General features: G+C 46.1%; 1 protein-coding gene and 1 long non-coding RNA gene across 4 annotated transcripts in view; one reads left to right on the forward strand and one right to left on the reverse strand.

Annotated features, from left to right (window-relative positions):
- LOC309351967 (endonuclease domain-containing 1 protein-like) overlaps window positions 1–20,714 on the forward strand; it is a 198,566-nt gene that overhangs the window by 143,398 nt on the left and 34,454 nt on the right. Inside the window, exons 3-4 of one of the 3 annotated variants that reach the window (XM_081880201.1) lie at window positions 632–856; window positions 18,853–20,248. In XM_081880201.1, the coding sequence (XP_081736327.1) occupies window positions 710–856; window positions 18,853–19,377 (672 nt within the window). In that variant the 5' untranslated portion in view covers window positions 632–709 and the 3' untranslated portion in view covers window positions 19,378–20,248. Of the gene's footprint in view, window positions 1–631; window positions 857–15,381; window positions 16,585–18,852; window positions 20,249–20,714 lie in introns of those variants that run through there. The other 2 variants (XR_014160987.1, XM_081880200.1) reach the window with 2 other exon arrangements.
- The window catches only part of LOC309352072, a 33,385-nt gene continuing 17,412 nt past the window's right edge, over window positions 4,742–20,714 (reverse strand). Inside the window, exon 2 of the long non-coding RNA XR_014161086.1 lies at window positions 4,742–6,149. This is a non-coding gene — a long non-coding RNA (uncharacterized lncRNA). The remainder of the gene's footprint in view (window positions 6,150–20,714) is intronic.

Raw genomic sequence — 20,714 nt, forward strand, 5'->3', positions numbered from 1 at the left:
TAGGTGGCCATTTGTCATGTATGATCTAGCTGAGATTCCGGCATTGCAGAGGGCTGGACAAGATGCCCCTGGGGATCCCTTCCAAGATACGAGGGCAAGATGGATCCCCAGAGAATGCTTGCATTCCCTCCTTTCCCTTTTGGAAAGCCGCCTATAGGGAAAGAGATCAGCTGGAGAGAGTAGTCTCAGCCGAGACATTCCTGCTGCTTTGGGAATTACGCAAGGGCGTCCAGAAGCCCAAAGGAAGGAAGCTGTTTTGGCTTTTGGAAACAGAATTGCCAGCCGTCACAAGGAAACAAGAGGAGCCTGCAGGATCAGGCCCGCAGGCAGGATTCGAACACAAGCCGCCTCTCCCCTCCTGCCGTTTCCAGCAACTGGCGTACAGAAGCATTTTTTGCCTCTGAACGTGGAAGCCTAGCGCAGTCCTTGTGGCCGGGAGCCATCGATAGCCCTCTCCTTTGTCCAATCCTCTTCTTAAAGAGGCTGATTCCTTTCTTTCCCCTGCTGTTCCTTCCCTCCCTCTTCCTCGCTTGAATTAAAAAATGAGGGTGAATTGAAAGCAATGAACGCTGAGGGCTGGAATGTTACTGGCATCGTTTTAATACTAACAGTAATCCCTTTTTATTTTTAGGTGCAGATGTTCGCCTCGTGAGGATGCCGTGTGCCAAAAGAAGCAACGCTGCTAAGAAGCCAGCTGCTACCGAGAAAGATGTGGGGTTCCCCCCCCCTTCTTGGGGATCTTCTGCACGGGATCCGTTTCAAGAGGCAGCGGTGGTTCACTGGTCACAGCAGCCCTTGCCAAGCAGACACGCTCCAGATGTTTGAACTCCAGTTCACATCAGCCCCAGCCGGGAAGGCAGGTTGGCAAAAGCTGTGTGATTAGGGTGTTGAAGAGACCCTGAATTTGGGTGTGAGTAGGGGGGGAGAGAGAGGATGTAGACTGTGGTTCAGGGGAAAACTTGGCTGAGGACTAGGAAACGGCAGGCTGATGCCCCAAGGATTTGGCCGACCTGCAAAGCAGGAAGAAGAATGCGAACTTAACTCGGAAGAGTCTCTGTCTCTTGAGGCGAGAAAGTGACTTGCTTGGATGACTTCATGGAGTCAGAGAACTGTAGAGTTGGATGGGACCCTCAGAGTCATCTAGTCTAACACACACACACACACACACCCCGCAATGCAGGAATCACAACTAAATACAGTGGTACCTCGGGTTAAGTACTTAATTCGTTCTGAAGGTCCGTTCTTCACCTGAAACTGTTCTTACCCTGAAGCACCACTTTAGCTAATGGGGCCGCCCACTGCTGCCAAAGCATGATTTCTGTTCTCATCCTGAAGCAAAGTTCTTAACCTGAAGCACTATTTCTGGGTTAGCGGAGTCTTTAACCTGAAGCGTATGTAACCTGAGGTACCACTGTAATCCCTGACAGGTGGTCATTCAAAACCTCTGTTTAAAAATCTGATCCGCTCGTTTGTTTTGATGTAGGAATCGCTTCAGTTGAACCATCCCAAAGCAATTTTAACAGTACAGAGCATATTTGTAAACAGTTTCGGAGCCAGTACAGTGGTACCTCGGGTTATGAACTTAATTCGTTCTGGAGGTCCGTTCTTAACCTGAAACTGTTTTTAACCTGAAGCACCACTTTAGCTAATGGAGCCTTCTGCTGCCACCACACAATTTCTGTTCTCATCCTGAAGGTACTATTTCTGGGTTAGCGGAGTCTGTAACCTGAAGCGTCTGTAACCCGAGGTACCACTGTATAGAAACAGACTGAGGTAAGAATCTCCACTTTAAAAGCTGGAGGTCACAGGCATTATAGTCCATCAAGGGGCAATTGTGGCTCGTCAACCTGGGAAAGTAGCCCATCTAGGAAGGAAAACTGTGACCCAAAACTCTTCTGCCTTGTGGGGTATCTTTGGGAGAAGACAAGGCTAAGGGGGGGGGGGACCTACACAACTCCGAAGTGGAATCCCTAAGACCAATGTTCCCCAACCTTGGGCCTCCAACTGTCTTTGGACTACAATTCCCATCATCCTTGACCACTGGTCTTGAGGGATGATGGGAGTTCTAGTCCAAAAACAGCTGGAGGCCCAGGGTTGGGGAACACTGCCTAAGACGGTCAGATGGCGCCCTGTACGCTTCCTTCCGGCAATTTCTGCCGCCAAGCTGGTGCTAAACATCTTGCTCTGCTTTCCTTTGGACCACATCAGCGAGGCTGAGAGAGGAGCGTCTTTTCGTCTGGGTAGCCCAGGACCTCCACATACACTGCCCAGGTTGGCGCCCCAGGAAGGTCACTTTGGTGCTGCTAATGCAGTGGTTTGGCTTCACCCCCAGAGCTTAACTCCATTGCCTCTCAAGACAGCTAATAAGTCCGTCAACATCTGGAGGGTTAAAGGCTTCTGCCTTCCCCAGTGTAGCACAGAGGTTGCACAGATGTTGCCGGAGACCGCCCTGCAATCTGCAGACCACATTTGCACATGCACCAGCCCGGGGGGGGGGGGCAGAAGGGAGGGAAAGGAACTACGCTCATATTTTTGGAACGCCTCCCTCCAGAAGCACTTCTTCCCCTTCGAGAAACCTCTCCGAGAGGCGGCCTGTTTGGAGCCTTTGTGATTAATCCCAGAGTCACGCTTCCAGAATGCGCACGCAGTTGTACTTTTCACCAGCCAGAGTGAGATGATGGATTGCTTCTCATTTAGAACTTCCAACCGCAGGAATTCGGTTTTCTCCGGGAGGAAGGAGAAGTGCCCAGCTGTGGAGAAGAGGCTTTGAATTTCCTCTGCTGCCCTTTACGTGTTGGGAGATAAGGAGCCAAAATTAAGAGCCGTGGCGACACGTGCAAAGCAAAACCCAGAAGATGTCAAACCTGGGTTGTTTTGATGCTGGAAGGAGTTTTGGCCTGGGTCGAGGTGATGCCTTCCCTTCACCTGTTGACAAGAAAACATAGAGCTGAAAGTTTTCCAGCTCGGTAGTTAAGAGCTGTTAGCCTATCCTGGAGCTTGCAGATCTGACTTTCTTCTTCCCCAAAGGTCAGCTGAACTTTATTTGTCACATACAGTTGTCGGAATGGGCAAATCGGTCTCTCCCTTTCTCATTTTCCCAGCCTTCGGTTTAGCTCTCCGCCCTTGTACGTCAAGACAACCTCGTGAAAATGTGCCACCCAATTTATAATATGCACCTGCAGATCTGCAGGCTTTCCCTTCACCTGATGACTAGAAAACACAGAGCTGAAAGTTTTCCAGCTTGGTAAAGGGACCCCTGACCATTAGGTCCAGTCATGACCGACTCTGGAGTTGTGGCGCTCATCTCGCTTTATTGGCTGAGGGAGCCGGCGTACATCTTCCGGGTCATGTAGCCAGCATAGAATCATAGAGTTGGAAGAGACCACAAGGGCCATCGAGTCCAACCCCCTGCCAAGCAGGAAACACCATCAGAGCACTCCTGACATATGGTTGTCAAGCCTCTGCTTAAAGACCTCCAAAGAAGGAGACTCCACCACACTCCTTGGCAGCAAATTCCACTGTCGAACAGCTCTTACTGTCAGGAGCATGACTAAGCCGCTTCTGGCAAACCAGAGCAGCGCACAGAAACACCGTTTACCTTCCCGCCGGAGTGGTACCTATTTATCTACTTCCACTTTGACATGCTTTTGAACTGCTAGGTGGGCAGGAACAGGGACCGAGCAACAGGAGCTCACCCCGTCGTGGGGTTTCAAACCGCCAGCCTTCTGATCGGCAAGTCCTAGGCTCTGTGGTTTAACCCATAGCGCCACCCACGTCCCTTGGTAGCTAAGGGCTATTAGCCTGTCCTGGAGCTCGCAGATCGGACTTACTTCTTCCCCAAAGGTCGGCTGTTATAGCTTTCATAACCAAGAAGGGTTTTCCGGTGTGAACTTTATTTGTCACATACAGTTGTCAGAATGGGCGAATCGGTCTCTCCCTTTCTCATTTTCCCAGCCTTCGGTTTAGCTCTCCGCCCTTGTACATCAGACAACCTCGTGAAAATGTGCCACCCAATTTATAATATTCACCTTTTGAAAATGCGGTTTCCCATAATACAATGCATTTGTGTGTGTGCGCGCACATACGCTGTTTTCACTGATATGTATACATACTTTGCCCAAGTGTGTGCATTTTTGTACACATTAATTGGCCGGGAGAACTGTATTTCAAAACTCGGGGAAGTTCTGACATTCCAAATGTTCACATCTTCGTTTCCAGAAGCCTGGTTTGCGTGGTTTTGCCTTTGAATGTAAAGTGAATCGTGTTTCTCTCCCCACTAATGGTGGATAAGCTGATGGCTAACATCACATCATTGGCACATAGTTCCCTGTTCCTGATTGCCAGCGGGGCCTATTTAATTATTATTTTTTAGATAAAAGAAAATGCCCAGCCCTTGCGCTCACATCTCTTCTTTCTAGGTCAGGCTGCGGCCTCTTCTGCCGTCGGAGGAAGTCTGTCTGGAGCTCCCTCAGGAAGCTGGTTTCATATGGTGGTTTAGATTTAACTACATGATGTCTAGCACCATTTGAAATCAGTGTTTTTGGGGGAAGGTTGGCTGCGCATTCGCCGGACGGGAAGCGACTCTGGTTTGGAGGCAAAGGAAGTGTAAGGCCTCCCGAAAAATCCTTCTGGGACAAACGGCATCAGAAAAGGATTTATCACCGGCATGGACTCACACGGCACGGTAGCAATGTTGAGCAAAGACCGTAGAGTTGGGGGGGGGGGTCCCAAGAGTTTTCTAGTCTAGCTCCCTGCGGTACAGGAATCACGGCTGAAGGATCTCTGACAGATGACCATCCAACCATGGTTTGTTTTTTAAGCATAACCCATCAAAATGGTGTCCTCCTAGGGAACTGGTTAAAAAGAGAGATTGAGATGCTCAGATTATTGCAAAGCTGTGTTTAGTAAAGTTGCGAGGGGAGGCGGGAGAACAGAGCAAGGTTTGCTTGGTGAGGAATTAAGTGGGTTGTCAGACGCTCAGATAGAGCCCATTTAGAATCCCATTTCTGTGTGGGCCTTTTCTCCGGGACGTTCTCTTGATTCATTTAACAAAATTCATATACTACTTGATTGCAAAAGCAGAAACCTTAAAGCAGTTTGCAAAAAGAGTAAAAACAAGGCAGATCTTATGCACGTTAGTAAGAGTCTTAATTTTTGGGGGGTTTGCAAGTAAAAGCAGAGCCAGAGACGAATTGGAACGACAATTCAACAAAGCATGTGTAATAAGCAAAAGAGAGGTAGTTTTCAGAATGGCTACAGATAACAAAGGATATGCTGCAGCGATTCAAAGGAAATTGAATTGGCAGGTGTAAAGGACTCCTGCCATAGCTTTGTCAGTCACATCCAATATCCTATTAAGATGTGAAGGTGTTTAATTAGACTTACACAATGGAATATTTGCTCGTTCAGCATCTGAACTGAAAGTATGCTGTGTTGTTGTTTTAACATATATATACTTTCAATATTCCCAGCACATATTACATTAGCATCAGCATCTACAGATTCCTGTAACCCCTTTAGAGGATGACTGATTTCTTCTGGTGTTCAGAGTCTATTTCTCTTTCTAGCACCATTTGAAATCGGTTATAGTGATTGGGGAAGAGCACCGTGTATAAGCCCATCCAAAGTTGCAACTGTATTTCAAATAAATTGTGTGCTTCGGTTGCTTGGAGAGCTGGAACTGCAAAAACCTGGGTTTGAAGGTCTGCTTCAAGGTCAAGAGACAGTGTCTGAAACTGGGATATGTCAGTTCTCATCTGTAAGGTGGGGGGGGTAGGAACAGACTACCTCACAAGGCTGTTGTTGGGGACCAGTGCAATAAAGATTGCAGTGCAGTTTGCAAATCAACCGCAGCATAAATTGTACCTGCCGTTATTTTCCCTTTCGAAAGTTGCATGCATGTGCAGAATCGTCTGGTTACGTGAAAGGAATCCATCATAATGTCAAGGAAGAACGTTGACTTGTGATCAGCGGACAATCAAAAGATTGTGTGAGGTGCCGATTACTGGAAGGCTCTTTCCCACCTCACAAAGTGTTTCCCAGCACTGGCCCCATCCTTTGCAAGAACCGGCCTAGAATAATTGAATCGTAGAGTTGCAGGGGACACCAAAGGTCATCTAGTCCAACCCCCTGCAATGCAGGAATCTCAACTAATAATAATAATAATAATAATAATAATAATAATAATAATTATAATTTATTTATACCCCGCCCATCTGGCTCGGCTTCCCCAGCCACTCTTGACAGCTTCCAACAAAATATTAAAATACCGCAATACATCAAACATTAAAAGCTTCCCTAAGCAAGGCTGCCTTCAGATGTCTTCTAAAAGTCCAGTAGTTGTTGTTCTCTTTGACATCTGGTGGGAGGGCGTTCCACACAGCAGGTGCCACCACCGAGAAGGCCCTCTGCCTGGTTCCCTGTAACTTGGTGTCAGGGGCTCAGGAGCAGAAGCACAGGGAAGGGAGGAAAGGGAGAGCGAAGGGGAAGAATCGGAGGGCAGCGTAGGAGAAGATGACAGTGGCCCGAGAGATTCCATGAGCCTCTCCAGCGAATCGGAAGATTCACAGAAGGGGGCCCCGGTGGCCAGGGCAAGGGGGGTCCCAAGGGGGACACTCCAGAAGCAAGGGGCCAGCGGGGACTCCCAGAGCAGCAGTTGGAGATCAGGACCAGCTTCCCCACCAGAGCATGGGTGGGGGGAAGAGTCCCAGATATCGGGTCCAGCGTACCCCCCACCAGGGAGAGAAGATGAGTCAGGGCTGACCACGCCTCCATCGGAGAGTCAGGCAACGGAGGGGAGGTCAGGTCCAGCCAGCATCCTGGAAGAGGGAAGCAGTGATAGAAGCAGTGTAACGGTCAGGAGGAAGGTCACTGGGTTGGCGCGAGAGCCAAGTTCAAATGTACAGGCGAGCGGGACAGTAGAGAACGAGGACTGGGAACCAGGTCCTAAAGCCCGCCGGAGGCAGGGGGAGGAGTCAGGCGACTCAGCGTCAGAAGAGTCCAGAAAGGGGAATGCCTCAGCGGGCAGGAGGACCCAGCGGAGGAGAGAGCAGAGGAAGAGGTGGAGCAGGGCTAGAATCTTAAACTGGTGTCAGGGGGGAGGACATTCAGACGGAACTTCGACGGTCTAGGGTTTAAGACGTAGAGCTGCGCGCTGCGGCTTTGAAATGGAAACTGAACTTTAATAAAGACTTTTGTACATAACGACGACCTGGCGTTGGTCCTCTGTGAGCTGGGACCTTGGGGCAGCTCTGACACTTGGCTTCTCGCACAAGGCAACTGCCAGAAGGCCCTCAGAGCTGGACCTCAGCGTCCGGGCAGAATGATGGGGGTGGAGACGCTCCTTGAGGTATACTGGACCGAGGCCATTTAGGGCTTTCAAGGTCAGCACCAATACTTTGAATTGTGCTCGGAAACGTACTGGGAGCCAATGTAGGTCTTTCAAGACCAGTGTTATATGGTCTCGGCGGCCGCTCCCAGTCACCAGTCTAGCTGCCGCATTCTGGATTAGTTGTAGTTTCCGGGTCGCCTTCAAAGGTAGCCCCACGTACAGCGCATTGCAGTAGTCCAAGCGGGAGATAACCAGAGCATGCACCACTCTGGTGAGACAGTCTGTAGGCAGGGAGGGTCTCAGCCTACGTACCAGATGGAGCTGGTAAACAGCTGCCCTGGACACAGAATGGACCTGTGCCTCCATGGACAGCTGTGAGTTCAGAATGACTCCCAGGCTGCGCACCTGGTCCTTCAGGGGCACAGTTACCCCATTCAGGACCAGGGAGTCCTCCACACCTGCCCGCTCCCTGTTCCCCAAGGACAGTACTTCTGTCCTGTCAGGATTCAACCTCAATCTGTTAGCCTAGAGAATCCAACCTCTGCTTCAAAACCTGCAAGGAAGGAGTCCCCCAGCTTCCACAGGAGTCTATTCAACTGTCCAATAGCTCTGGCTGCCAGAAACTTCTTCCTGATGTTTGGTCGGAATCTGCTTTCTTGTAACTTGAAGCCATTGGTTCGAGTCCTACCCTCCAGGAGCAGGAGAAAACAAGCTTGTTCCATGTGACAGCCCTCGAGATATCTGAAGATGGCTATCGTGTCTCCTCTCAGTCTCCTCCAGGCTAAACATGCCCAACTCCTTCAACCGTTCCTCATAAGGCTTGGTTTCCAGGCCCTGGATCACCTTGGTTGTCCCAGAGGATTTTGGACCACCGCCCCTGCTACTAGAAGATCCTTTGAGCTGGCGCTACCAAGGAATTAATGTGCAGAAAATGTGCTCTGCCGCTGAGCTATGTTCTCACCCCAATATGAGCACATGCAGCTAAAATCTTTGAGGGTGTGCTGCCCTCTGGTGTTGCTTTTTCATGCAGCAGCCAAGTAACAGCAACAGTAAAACATTTAAGTATACGCAGAAAAGGAAATTTGATATAAAAGCACAATTTAAAGTCCTGAATCAGCCGTCAGTTAGTGGCCCTTATTCTGATTGCCCCTGCTATGAACCTAGCAACCTTTGCTGTTATCTGCTCATTTTGATCTGATAGAAGAAAGGACATGGTGGCCTCAGATGGGCGGCCTGGGGTGGTAAGTAAGAGTGGGGTGATGATCTCGCTCCTCAGGTCTTTGTAGAGAGTACAGGACAGGAGGACGTGTGGCGCTGTTTCGGTGCTACCATCTCCACAGGGGGCAATGAAGGAGGGAAACCTCCCAAGGGAAATCTCGGGATTGCAAATAACAACAACAAATATTTATACCCCATCCATCTGGCTGGGTTTCCCCAGCCACTCTGGTGGCTCCCAACATAATTAATGATGATATTAATAAGAAAAAAGCGATAAAACATCAAACATTAAAAGCTTCCCTAAACAGGGCTGCCTTCAGATGTCTTCTAAAAGTCAGATAGTTGTTTATTGCCTTGACATCTGGTGGGAGGGCGTTCTACAGGGCGGGCACCACTACCGAGAAGGCCCTCTGCCCGGTTCCCTGTAACCTCACTTCTCGCAGTGAGGGAACCACCAGAAGGCCCTGTGCGCTGGACCTCAGTGTCCGGGCTGAACAATGGAGGTGGAGATGCTCCTTCAGGTATGTGGTCCCCAGCTCTCCCTGTCTGGCCCTCAGCTCATTAAACGCAAAGCACATTTTCTGTCTTGGCACATTCCTCCTACAAACATATGCGTCCTCCGTTAGGCTCTGTTGCTTCTGGCATAGGAACCGACTGTTTCAAAAAGCACAGAAAGCAAAACAGACAAAATGTACCTTGCACAAAATAGCAACAGTGGTGTGTTTTTCCCCATTTAAAAGCAGCAACCTGACATGCAGTCAATTCCTGTGATGTTGTGGGTAAGCGACAGCCTTTGAGCACAAGAGGGCGCCCAAGCTCCATGAAATGAAGAGATTTGGAATTATACTGTTTGAACAAGCTAAGGATTTATTTTTGGTGCTTTTGCCTTAATCCTCCTCCACCCGACAAAGCAAAATCCAAGTGCCCTTGTGAGTGAATGCTGGGAGCAGATATTACTGCTATTTTTGAGTGCGTCATAAATAGTTTGCTTGCCTGCTATTGCTCTGTCCACCTCAGTCCATGTATGTCTGTGTGGTGTGTCAAGTTTAAACTGAGTTAAATAAATATTCCCTCTTCCCAGGAAAATATAATTCTGGTTGCATTCATCCCATACATTCACATCACTAGGATACCACTTTAAGCAGGTGTGGGTTCCTGCAAGGAATCCTGGGAGATGTAGTTTGCAAAGGGTGCTGGGAGTTGTTAGGGTGCTTCAGAGAGCTACAATTTCCAGAGTTGCCTCTCTGGGAATTGTAACTTTGTGAGGGGAACCGGGGGGGGGGGGGTCCATTAATCTGGGTCCACCCCAGATGTCCCATTAAATACACCTTTGATTTTTAATATGCAGATTTATTTAAAGGCAAATGGTGTAGTAATAATATCCTATTCCTAATTTGTTTTAACTGTTTTAAAAACTGAATTTTAGGTTGCTGAACCCACCCTGGGACATGCTGGGTTAAAGCAAGTTATACTACTACTATATGTAGTAGAAACACTGACAACTGGGAAACACTGGCCTGCGAGCTCTCCAGTTGGAGAACAGCCTTTACCAAAGGTGTCATGGGCTTTGAAGACACTCGAACTCAGGACGCAAGGGAGAAACGTGCTAAGAGGAAGGCACGCTTGGCAAATCCACACCGAGATCAACTACCACATAGGAACCAATGTCCCGACTGTGGAAGGATGTGTGGATCCAGAACTGACCTCCACAGTCAGTTATGGACTCACATTTAAAACCGTGCTTATGGAAGACAATCTTACTCGCTACGAGTGATCGCCAAAGAAAAGAAGACTACTACTATAGCAATGAGGAAAAGGTAAAAGGCCATTCACAGGGAAACCAAAATGCTTGTTTACAAAGCTATTGTACTACCAACCTTACTGCATGCTTGTGACACATGGACCACTTATAAACGCCATCTCCAACTCCTCGAAAGATTCCATCAACGGTGTCTCTGAAATTTTTTTTACAAATCACTTGGGAAGACAGGCAGACTAATAGCAGCATACTGGAAAAAGCAAAGATCACCATTGTCAATGATTCTTCAACATCAACTTCGTTGGACTGGTCCTGTTGTTCAGATGCTTGATTATCGTCTTCCAAAGCAACTACTCTATTGCAAACTTAAAAATGGAAAGCGTAATGCTGCGGTCAACAAAAGAGGTTTAAAGACTCTCTCAAGGCAAATCTAAAAAAATGTAGTATAAACACCGACAACTCGGAAACACTGGCCTGCGAGCGCTCCAGTTGGAGAACAGCCTTTACCAAAGGTCTCATGGGCTTTGAAGACACTCGAACTCAGGACAGAAGAAACATGCTAGGAGGAAAGCATGCTTGGCAAATCCACACTGTGATCAACTCCTGCCCAGAAACCTATGTCCCTACTCTGGAAGGACGTGTGGATCCAGAATTGGCCTCCACAGTCACTTACAGACCCACTGTTAAGACCATGTTCATGGTCTTATGAGTGATCACCAAAGAAAAAGAAGAGCAATGAGAGCTAATAATGCAGTGGTTAGATTGCTGAACTAGGACTTGGGAACCCGGGTTCAAATCCTCACTCATCCATGAAGTTCACTGGCTGACCTCTCAGCCAAACGTACCTCACAGGGCTGTTGTGGATATTGCTTGACTTATTGAGTTTACTTATATGCCTCTTTCCCACAATGAGCTGTACCCAAAGCAGCTTACAGCAAAATTTCAAGATGTCCAAATACAAATATACAAAATGCACAGCAGGCCACTGCATTCAAAAATCAGAAATTTGACAAACACAGAATAAATTCAATATTGGAGGGGGAGAGAGGCGGAACCACCATTCTAGGCTTAACTACATAAATTCAAAGCAAAACAAAACAAGAGAGGGAGAACCTGAGATCCTGGGAAGAAAAAGTTGGGATATAATGCAATAAAGAAAGAAGAAAGGCAAGGGAAAGGGGAACTACAGAGAGAGTAAATCTTGTTAATTATCAGCCCTGCAGCTGATACGCTTTGCATTTAAAAAGAAAAAGAGCCTGTGTTGTAAAATGCAAAGGGACAGCAGAATCGCATTTGGCCCTGAGCTAGCAGGAATAGTGATCTTACTCAAGATTAGAGAGTGTTTCAAAATGTTAAATCATTGGCACTGAGGCTAAGCAAGGAACCCGGGTCCCAGTGCAGTCTTCAGCACAGGAACTTGGCACAGACCTTTTCATGCCTGCCTATTCAGGAGACACCCCATTGAGTTAAATGGGCCTTACTGCCAGGCAAAGTGGTCAAGGATATTGCAGCCTGAAAAATCTTTTAAAAGGACGTGGGTGGCGCTGTGGGTTAAACCACAGAGCCTAGAGCTTGCCGATCAGAAGTTCGGCGGTTTGAATCCCCAAAACGGGGTGAGCTCCCATTGCTCAGTCCCTGCTCCTGCCAACCTAGCAGTTTGAAAGCACGTCAAAGTGCAAGTAGATAAATAGGTACCACTCCAGTGGGAAGGTAAACGGCGTTTCCGTGCGCTGCTCTGGTTCGCCAGAAGCGGCTTAGTCATGCTGGCCACATGACCCGGAAGCTGTACGCCGGCTCCCTCGGCCAGTAAAGCGAGATGAGCGCCACAACCCCAGAGTCGGTCACGACTGGACCTAATGGTCAGGGGTCCCTTTACCTTTACGCTACAAAAGGTTGCTGCCATTGTAAGGGGGGTTAGAGGCATCCCAAGCAACCTTCCCAAATATCTCCCAAGTGTTTTGGATCTGTGGTTCCCATCAGCTGCACCCAGTATGCTCATACTGGATGGGACTGGAAGCAATCAAGCTGGTGGTGGCTGAAAAACAGCTTACAAAATCTCCCGTCACAGAATGCCCACACTAAAATGGTACAAAAATACATATCTGTAGTGCTATCTGTAGCTTCACTAGCTCCCGGTGGAGTACAGGATCAGGTTTGAGGTGCTGGTTTTCAACCTTTAAAGCCCTAGGACCCTCGTACCTTCAGGACCGCCTCTCCTGGTATGTCCCATGGAGGACCTTGCGGTCTTCAAATAAAAACATCTTGGAGGTTAGGCTGGCCTCAACCAGAGCCAGTGCTTTTTCGGCTATGGCCCCAATCTGGTGGAACGCTCTGTCACAAGAGACTAGGGCCCTGCGGGACTTGACATCTTTCCTCAGGGCCTGCAAGACAGAGCTGTTCCGCCAGGCCTTTGGCCAAGGCACAGTCTGACCCCCTCCTTTGGTAATCCTCATAGAACTCTAGCCCAGTGGTTGCCATTAATTTGATTTTGATTTGATTTTAGAATGAATTGATTTTAGAATGCTGTATTACTTTTACTGTTGTTAGCCGCTCTGAGCCCAGCTTCGGCTGGAAAGGGCAGGATATAAATAAATTATTATTATTATTATTATTATTATTATTATTATTATTATTATTATCTGACCTCTTCGTTATGAGAATGTTAAAAGTGTGGAATGTGTGCTAGTAAAGTTCTCTGTTTTCAAGTAAGTCGGAATTTATTTATTTATTATTTTTGCAGTCAAGTAAGCAGAGTTCCCAGGGGCCATGCAAACTCAATGTACACCTTCAGTCTGTGAAAAGAAGAAAATGCTGGGAGGGGGATTCCAGGCGAAGGAGAAAGGTTCTTTCCGCAGGGCCTGCAAAACAGAGCTGTTCCACCAGGCCTTTGGTCAGGGCGCAGCCTGACCCCCCTCCTCTAGCAATCTGCATAGAATTTTGCTTATTGGTTGCCATAAATTTGATTTTAATTAATTTTTATAATGAAATGTTTTTAGAATCGTTGGATTATTTTGATTGTTGTTAGCCACCCTGAGCCCAGCTTCAGCTGGGGAGGGCGGGATATAAATAAAATTTATTTATTTATTTTTATTATTATTATTATTATTATTATTATTATTATTATTATTATTATTATTTTCTCCTATGCACATGGCAAAAGTCAATGAGTCCATTTCAAAGCTGATCAATGGTGCCTTTCCATGCTGAATTGATGCGTTAGTTCAGGGGCATGGGAGCGGGTGGCACTGTGGTCTAAACCACTGAGCCTCTTGGGCTTGCCAATCTGAAGGTTGGCAGTTTGAATCCCCTCGATGAGGTGAGCTCCCGTTGCTCTGTCCCAGCTCCTGCCAACCTTGCAGTTTGAAGCACGCCAGTGCAAGTAGATAAATAGGTACCACTGCAGCGGGAAGGTAAATGGTGCTTCCATGCTCTCTGGTTTCCATCATGGTCCTCCATGTGCCAGAAGTGTCTTGGTCATGCTGGCCACATGACCCGGAAAACTGTCTGTGGACAAACGCCAGCTCCCTCAGCCTGAAAGCAAGATGAGCGCCACAACCCCATAGTCGCCTTTGACTGGACTTAACCATCCAGGAGTCCTTTGCCTTTTGTTCTTTTCTTTTTTACCTTTTATTAGCTCAGGGATAGGGAACCAGTGGTTCTTCAGCTGTTGGACTACAAACGGCCAATAGCCTTGGCCATGATGGGATGATGGGAGTTCAAGAACATTAGGAGGACCACTGATTCTCCATCGCCGAGTTAGATACCGCATTAGAGAACAAGAAAGGTCTGGTTTCACCTGGAGAAAAACACCAATGGGTCAAATAAACTCAATGGCATTGCATATTAGAAGACAAAATGCCCGGCTCTTGACTCTCACGTTTTTCTTGTAATATGAATGTGGGAACAAAAGGATGCATATGCAGGGGAGAATTGTTGAGCCCCCAGATTCTCTCCTACAGATCTCCCCAAAGTTTTAACATTCACAAGACTGGAAATAGGCCAGAGGAAAAGATTATTTGGAATTACAAACCTATTGTATTGTACAACTGGGCAGCGTAAATTGATTTTTCATGCCCTTACTTACAGCCCAAAGACAGAGATTGATGCATTGGAAATATAAATCTATGGCTCCTTTTTGGTCAATGGATTTTGAGATATGACAAGATTCGCAACTTATGGACAGATCGTTTAAAAGTGTAGACTTTTTCTGGACAAGTATAATGACATTTGGAACGTGTTTATAAAAAAATATAGTAGGTTATAAACATATATGTATTTGGTTAATAATAACATTTATATGCTTATGTCCTAGGCAATGGTATTGTAGTTGTTTGCATATATAATGATATATATATTTTCTTCATCATCCGCTTTTTATTTCTACTTTATTTTGTTCAATTAAACCAGGCATGGCCAAAGTTGGCCCTCCAGCTGTTTTGGGACTACAACTCCCATCATCCCTAGCTAACAGGACCAGTGGTCAGGGATGATGGGAGTTGTAGTCCCAAAACAGCTGGAGGGCCAACTTTGGCTATGCCTGAATTAAACTAGTCTCAATTTTTTAAAAAGGCTGGAAATAGGACTGGGTGCAATGGGAGGGGAAACAGACGGCGGCCAGAAAATCTGCTTCAGTGAACCTCAGAGGCAGCAGCTGATCTAGCTAGAACTTCATGCAAAACAAATGTACCTCCGCTGAGCCAAGTCCTTTCCTTTCTGCTTGGGGGCATGCTAGAGGCAGGCTTCTTTACCCCAGAGGCATCCCACCCTCCCACTGATTTGAAATTCACCACAAGCAAAATGAAAAACCACTCGGTTGACGTGACAGATAAACATAAAAATCAGGATCTGCTGCTGCTCTGTGTCAAAGAACTGCAGCTGTTAACAGCTGTCTGAACACCTGTCTACTGAAGAAGGAGATGTCTTATCGGTTTGTTGTTGTTTAGTCGTTTAGTCGTGTCCAACCCAACCCCATGGACCAGAGCATGCCAGGCACTCCTGTCTTCCAGTGCCTCCCGCAGTTTGATCAAACTCATGTTGGTAGGTTTGAGAACACTGTCCAACCATCTCGTCCTCTGTCGTCCCCTTCTCCTTGTGCCCTCCATCTTTCTCAACATCAGGGTCTTTTCCAGGGAGTCTTCTCTTCTCATGAGGTGGCCAAAGTCTTGGAGCCTCAGCTTCAAGATCTGTCCTTTCAGTGAGCACTCAGGGCTGATTTCCTTCAGAATGGAGAGGTTTGGTCTTCTTGCAGTCCATGGGACTCTCAAGAGTCTCCTCCAGCACCATAATTCAAAAGCGTCAATTCTTCAGCGATCAGCCTTCTTTATGGTCCAGCTCTCACTTCCATACATCACGACTGGGAAAGTCTTATCGGTAGGTAAGCTAAAGAAACTCAAAGTAATTTTATTGGGCATGTTTAACCTGGAGAAAAGAAGACAGGTGATATGATAGCTGAAGGACTGCCACATGGCGGATGGAGCAGGCTGCTTTTCTGCTGCTCCAGAGAGGAGGACCGAAACCAATAATTTCAAATTACAAGACAGGAGATTCCAACTAAACATTAGGAAGTTATTTCTGGTGCCTGCTATAGTGACTTCAAAATTCAGCGGAAGCAGACCACATTAACAACAAACACATTACATCTCCCCCCCCCTTCTTGTGCCTTATCAATACCTCTGGTGTGCAAATTCAAACAGGGATTTGTGTTCCCACGTTCCTCCGGCTTGAATTGCAAATTGTGGGTAAGCTCAGAGAGGGAGTGGCTCTGATGTTCCTTATCAGACTCATGGCTGCCTTTGCATTTTTGATAACCCTGCCCCAACCCACCCCAGTTTCTCCGCCACATCTGACATTTTCACACACACACAAAAACCCCTGGGACAAATTCTTGCTGACCTCTTCTTTATAAGATCCTAACAGTGATTCACCACCTCTAGCATCGCTTCTGATACCTCTAGGTTTCGGACAGTACCTATAGGACAGTAAAAACAGCTTAGTAATGTTACTGCCTTTCCTCCTCTATGGGGCTGCACATTTTCTCACGGCCGCAAAGGGAGAGGTGGTCCAGGATTTTAAGAACTGCCTCGAGTTCTTCTTGGACAAGATGCCGCCTGGAGAATCTCTGACGCCGCCCAGAGAAGCCAAGATCTGCCAGTTCTATAGGAACGCCTATCGCTTTGCCACGATGTATGACCGGGAGAAGCGGATTCCCATCTACTCTGCTTACAAATGCAAACCTGGGAAGGGACACAGATATCAAGGATGGATGATAGAGCCACAGGTAAGGGGACTTCTCACCTGCCCAATCCAAAAGGACCTTCCAATTTGCCACCTGTTTTTCTGCACCATATTTGGTGAGGCTCAGCTGACAATTGAATGCCGTCATCCCATCCCTGTGGAATTCCATTCAACAGAGCAGGTTCAGGGAACCAGTGTCACCGGTGGCGTAACTACAACTCCCATCATTCTTGCTCACTAGGGCCGGTGGGAGTTGTAGTTCAGCAACACCAGGTAGCCCCCCTCCCAGGTTCACTGCTCCTGCAAGATTCAGCAGGTGTCTTCTATAGATTATATAGATTATATAGATTACCTGAAGGAGCGTCTCCACCCCCATCGTTCTGCCCGGACGCTGAGGTCCAGCACCGAGGGCCTTCTGGCAGTTCCCTCATTGCGAGAAGCAAAGCTACAGGGAACCAGGCAGAGGGCCTTCTTGGTAGTGGCACCCGCCCTGTGGAATGCCCTCCCATCGGATGTCAAAGCGATAAATAACTACCTGACATTCAGAAGACATCTTAAGGCAGCCCTGTTCAGGGAAGTTTTTAATCTGTGATATTTTAGTGTATTTCTGGTTTTTATGGAAGCCGCCCAGAGTGGCTGGGGAAACCCAGCCAGATGGGCGGGGTACAAATAATAATAAATTATTATTATTATTATTATTATTATTATTATTATTATTATTATTATTACTACTATTACTATTATTATTAAACATCTGCTTAAATATGTTTCTTTGCCACCAGGCTTAAGTGGCCAATGAAGATAAACATTTTCTGAGATAATTAGATGGGAATCTGTTCCACTTCTTTACCAGATTTTATTATGTACGTATATAATTGCTATAAACTTATTTGATACACTTTATGAAATTGTGGTATACAACCATTTTTATAAACAAATGCATTTGTGCTTATTAGGTTGTTCCCAACTAGCTTTTACTCAAAGAGTAGACCCATTAAAATGAACGAAACTTCCTTAATCATTGCAAGAAGCAGAGTTACAGGGAACCAGGCAGAGGGCCATCTTGGTAGTGGCGCCCTCCCATCAGATGCCAAGGAAATAAACAACTATCTGACTTTTAGAAGATATCTGAAGGCAGCCCTGTATCAGGAAGTTTGATATTTTACTATTTTATATAAATTATATATGTTTGGTCTTGTGGTGTTTGGTGTCGCTGGCTTTTGTCGCAATAAAACTTGGTCTGGCTCACAGGAAGAGAGCCCAGAAGTCACATATTCAGTCACCAGATATTGCGCTGCCATGATAGATATCTGACGAATAATGATCTATGCTACAATTCAATCCTAAACTGAAGGCCCATATTATTAGATCCGCACTTCTGAAGCCCACCCCATATAGCTGTGTTAACTGATCTTTTAATCTTTTAATCTTTCTTATAAATTTTCAGACCCATTATCTATTCTTAATTAAGTACTCTATGTATATGTTTAAATCTACGTTTGGTTCTAGCTCCTATTTATTTAATAATTATTCGCCTGGATTCATACTGTTATACTATCTATGTATAATGTTTTGTTTATGCTGGTCTATGACCGTAATAAAGTACTTGACTACTTGACTGTTTTATATATGCTGTAAGCTTCCCAGAGTAGCAGGGGCAACCCAGTCAGATGGCTGGGGCATAAAGAATAAAATTATTATTATTATGCATGGTCACTGATTTCAATAGGTCTACTCTGAGTAAAAGTTAATGTGCAACCTATCATCACTGCTTTCTACACTATTCTCAGAGTGGCTTAGCAAACAATCCCTCTTCCCAGTGGGCTCTGGGAATTGTAGCTTTGGGAGGGGGGTATGGGGGGGTCTCCTAATGACTCTCAGCACCTTTAACAAACTAAAGTTCCCAGAGATCTTTGCAGGAAATCAAGACTGTCAAAGTGACATGATAGTGCTGTATGGCGTGGATGTAGCCTCAGTCTCAAAGGTTTGGTTAATAATAATAATAATAATAATAATAATAATAATAATAATAATTTATTATTTATACCCCGCCCATCTGGCTGAGTTTCCCCAGCCACTCTGGGCAGCTCCCAATCAAGTATTAAAAACAATACAGCATTCAATGTTAAAAACTTCCCTGAACAGGGCTACCTTCAGATGTCTTTTAAAGATAGGATAGCTACTTATTTCCTTCACATCTGAAGTGAGGGCGTTCCACAGGGTGGGCACCACTACCGAGAAGGCCCTCTGCCTGGTTCCACTGCATGTCTGAGCAGGGAGCAGTTGACATATTTTTCTTGCTGTTTTTCAGCTCGTAGACCCGACTTTGGGGAAGGCCATGGAAGACGAGCGTGAAACCAACGTCGCCGCCGCAGGGATTAAGAAGAGCCAGGCCACTTTCGATGATTATGCGCAGGCCTTAAGCATTGAAAAGGGGCACTTGAACCCAGTGAGCCATCAACCGGACGAGGACAGCAGAGCGGCCACTTCCACTTTGACCAATATTGTGCCCCAGTATAGCAAGCTCAACGAAGATGGCTGGGCCAACCATGAGAGCCTTCTCAAGAAAGAAGCCCAGGCTTGCCGTGATATGTACGTCCTCGTGGGAGCTGTGCCCGGAGATGAGTATATCTCGGACCTCAGGGTCAATAAGCCCAGCCACATCTGGTCGGCAGCTTGCTGTGTGCTTGATAACCAGCACAGAAAATCCTGGGCTGCCCTTGCGAAAAACAGTGAGAATGAAGTCAAGGAATACAGTTTGGAAACCCTCCAGAAAATCCTAGCTGAACTTTATGGGAAGAAGAAAGTGGATCTTTTCAATGGTTCCTGTAACTAGTGTGCAGCTGGTTGCGGGGAGAGCTAGTTTTATCCCCAAGATAGAGGAAGGATGTATAAAACATCTCCCAACCAGAGGTGCTCACAAAGTCCTCTCACTGCCACTTCTGTTCACAGGTTGTGAGGTTCTTAAAAGAAATTGGTGGTGAATTGAGAAGATGTTTTATTTTTTCAGGTCTCTTTTTTCAAAAGCTGTACACAAATCTTGTTAAATAAAATGAAAGCTATGGCCTGTTTCTAGGTGGTAGCAGTTTTATTGTTGTTATCAACATTGCACTCTATAAATTCTGCCCATCTTGCAACACAATCCTATGTTTGGTTACTCAGAAGAAACTGCTGTTGTATTTGATGGGATTTACTTGTCCAGCCATTTGAAAGCATCAGTATTCAGCAAGAATGGTGGGGTTAGACAAAAAATCTGGGACATCGCTTTTTCTGAACATTTAGTTTGTCAGTACTGTGTGCTTAGGGGAACTGCTAAGAAAGAGCAGTTTGAAATTATAAGGGAGACATTCTTGTTATACCTAAATAGGAAAGGGACTTTGATATATATGTGACCCTGGTGGTTTTATATAGAGGTTATATGCAGGTTAGTTTTCCCTGGTAAAATGTGCTCTTAAATACTATAAGGACACCAATGACACAACACTTTTTTGATGCAAATCTCTTCATTTCATGAGGCTGATATGTCTGTCTTATGTCCCCCAAATATTCTTCTTTTGTTAACATGATTTTCTCCCCCTTGGGTTTGTATTAACACATTTAAAATCCAATTAAAAATATTCAAAGAGTAAAACAATAAAGCAGAAAAAAAAACCCACCACCAATGCACTATTATTGTGTCATAGAATCATAGAATTGTAGAGTTGGAAGGGACCCTTCCAAAAGTCCAAATCCCCTGCAATGCATAAAACTCAACACGCAAAAGTCCCCCATCCAATTTGAAACCACACCAGACCCTGCTTAGTTTTGCTGAACGTGCTGCACCACAGCTGCGGGATACACCAGCGGTAAAACACCAGTCTGGAGAGGCCCATAAACCAGGCTCCTTCGGGTACAGCACTAAATGGCAACTCAGCAAGAGGTGCTTATATTTTTTAAGGCGGCAGCAGCAGCCAAATAAACTGCTCCGTATCATCAGTAGCTGGCAAGCGAATCACTACAAAGGAATATATGTCGTGAGGGGTCGATTTTGTGCAAGCTCACTGTGTTTAGTCAGTCTCGACCTCTGTTAGCTTCACTTGTGCTTCCTCAAGACTATTCGTACTCCTTCATTTATTTATTTTTAAATAATATTTATTAAAGTTTTAAATGTTACAAAAAGAGAAAGAGATAATT

Source organism: Podarcis erhardii (assembly GCF_964252035.2).
Source record: "Podarcis erhardii genome assembly, chromosome: 10".
Taxonomy (NCBI): Eukaryota; Metazoa; Chordata; class Lepidosauria; order Squamata; family Lacertidae; genus Podarcis; species Podarcis erhardii.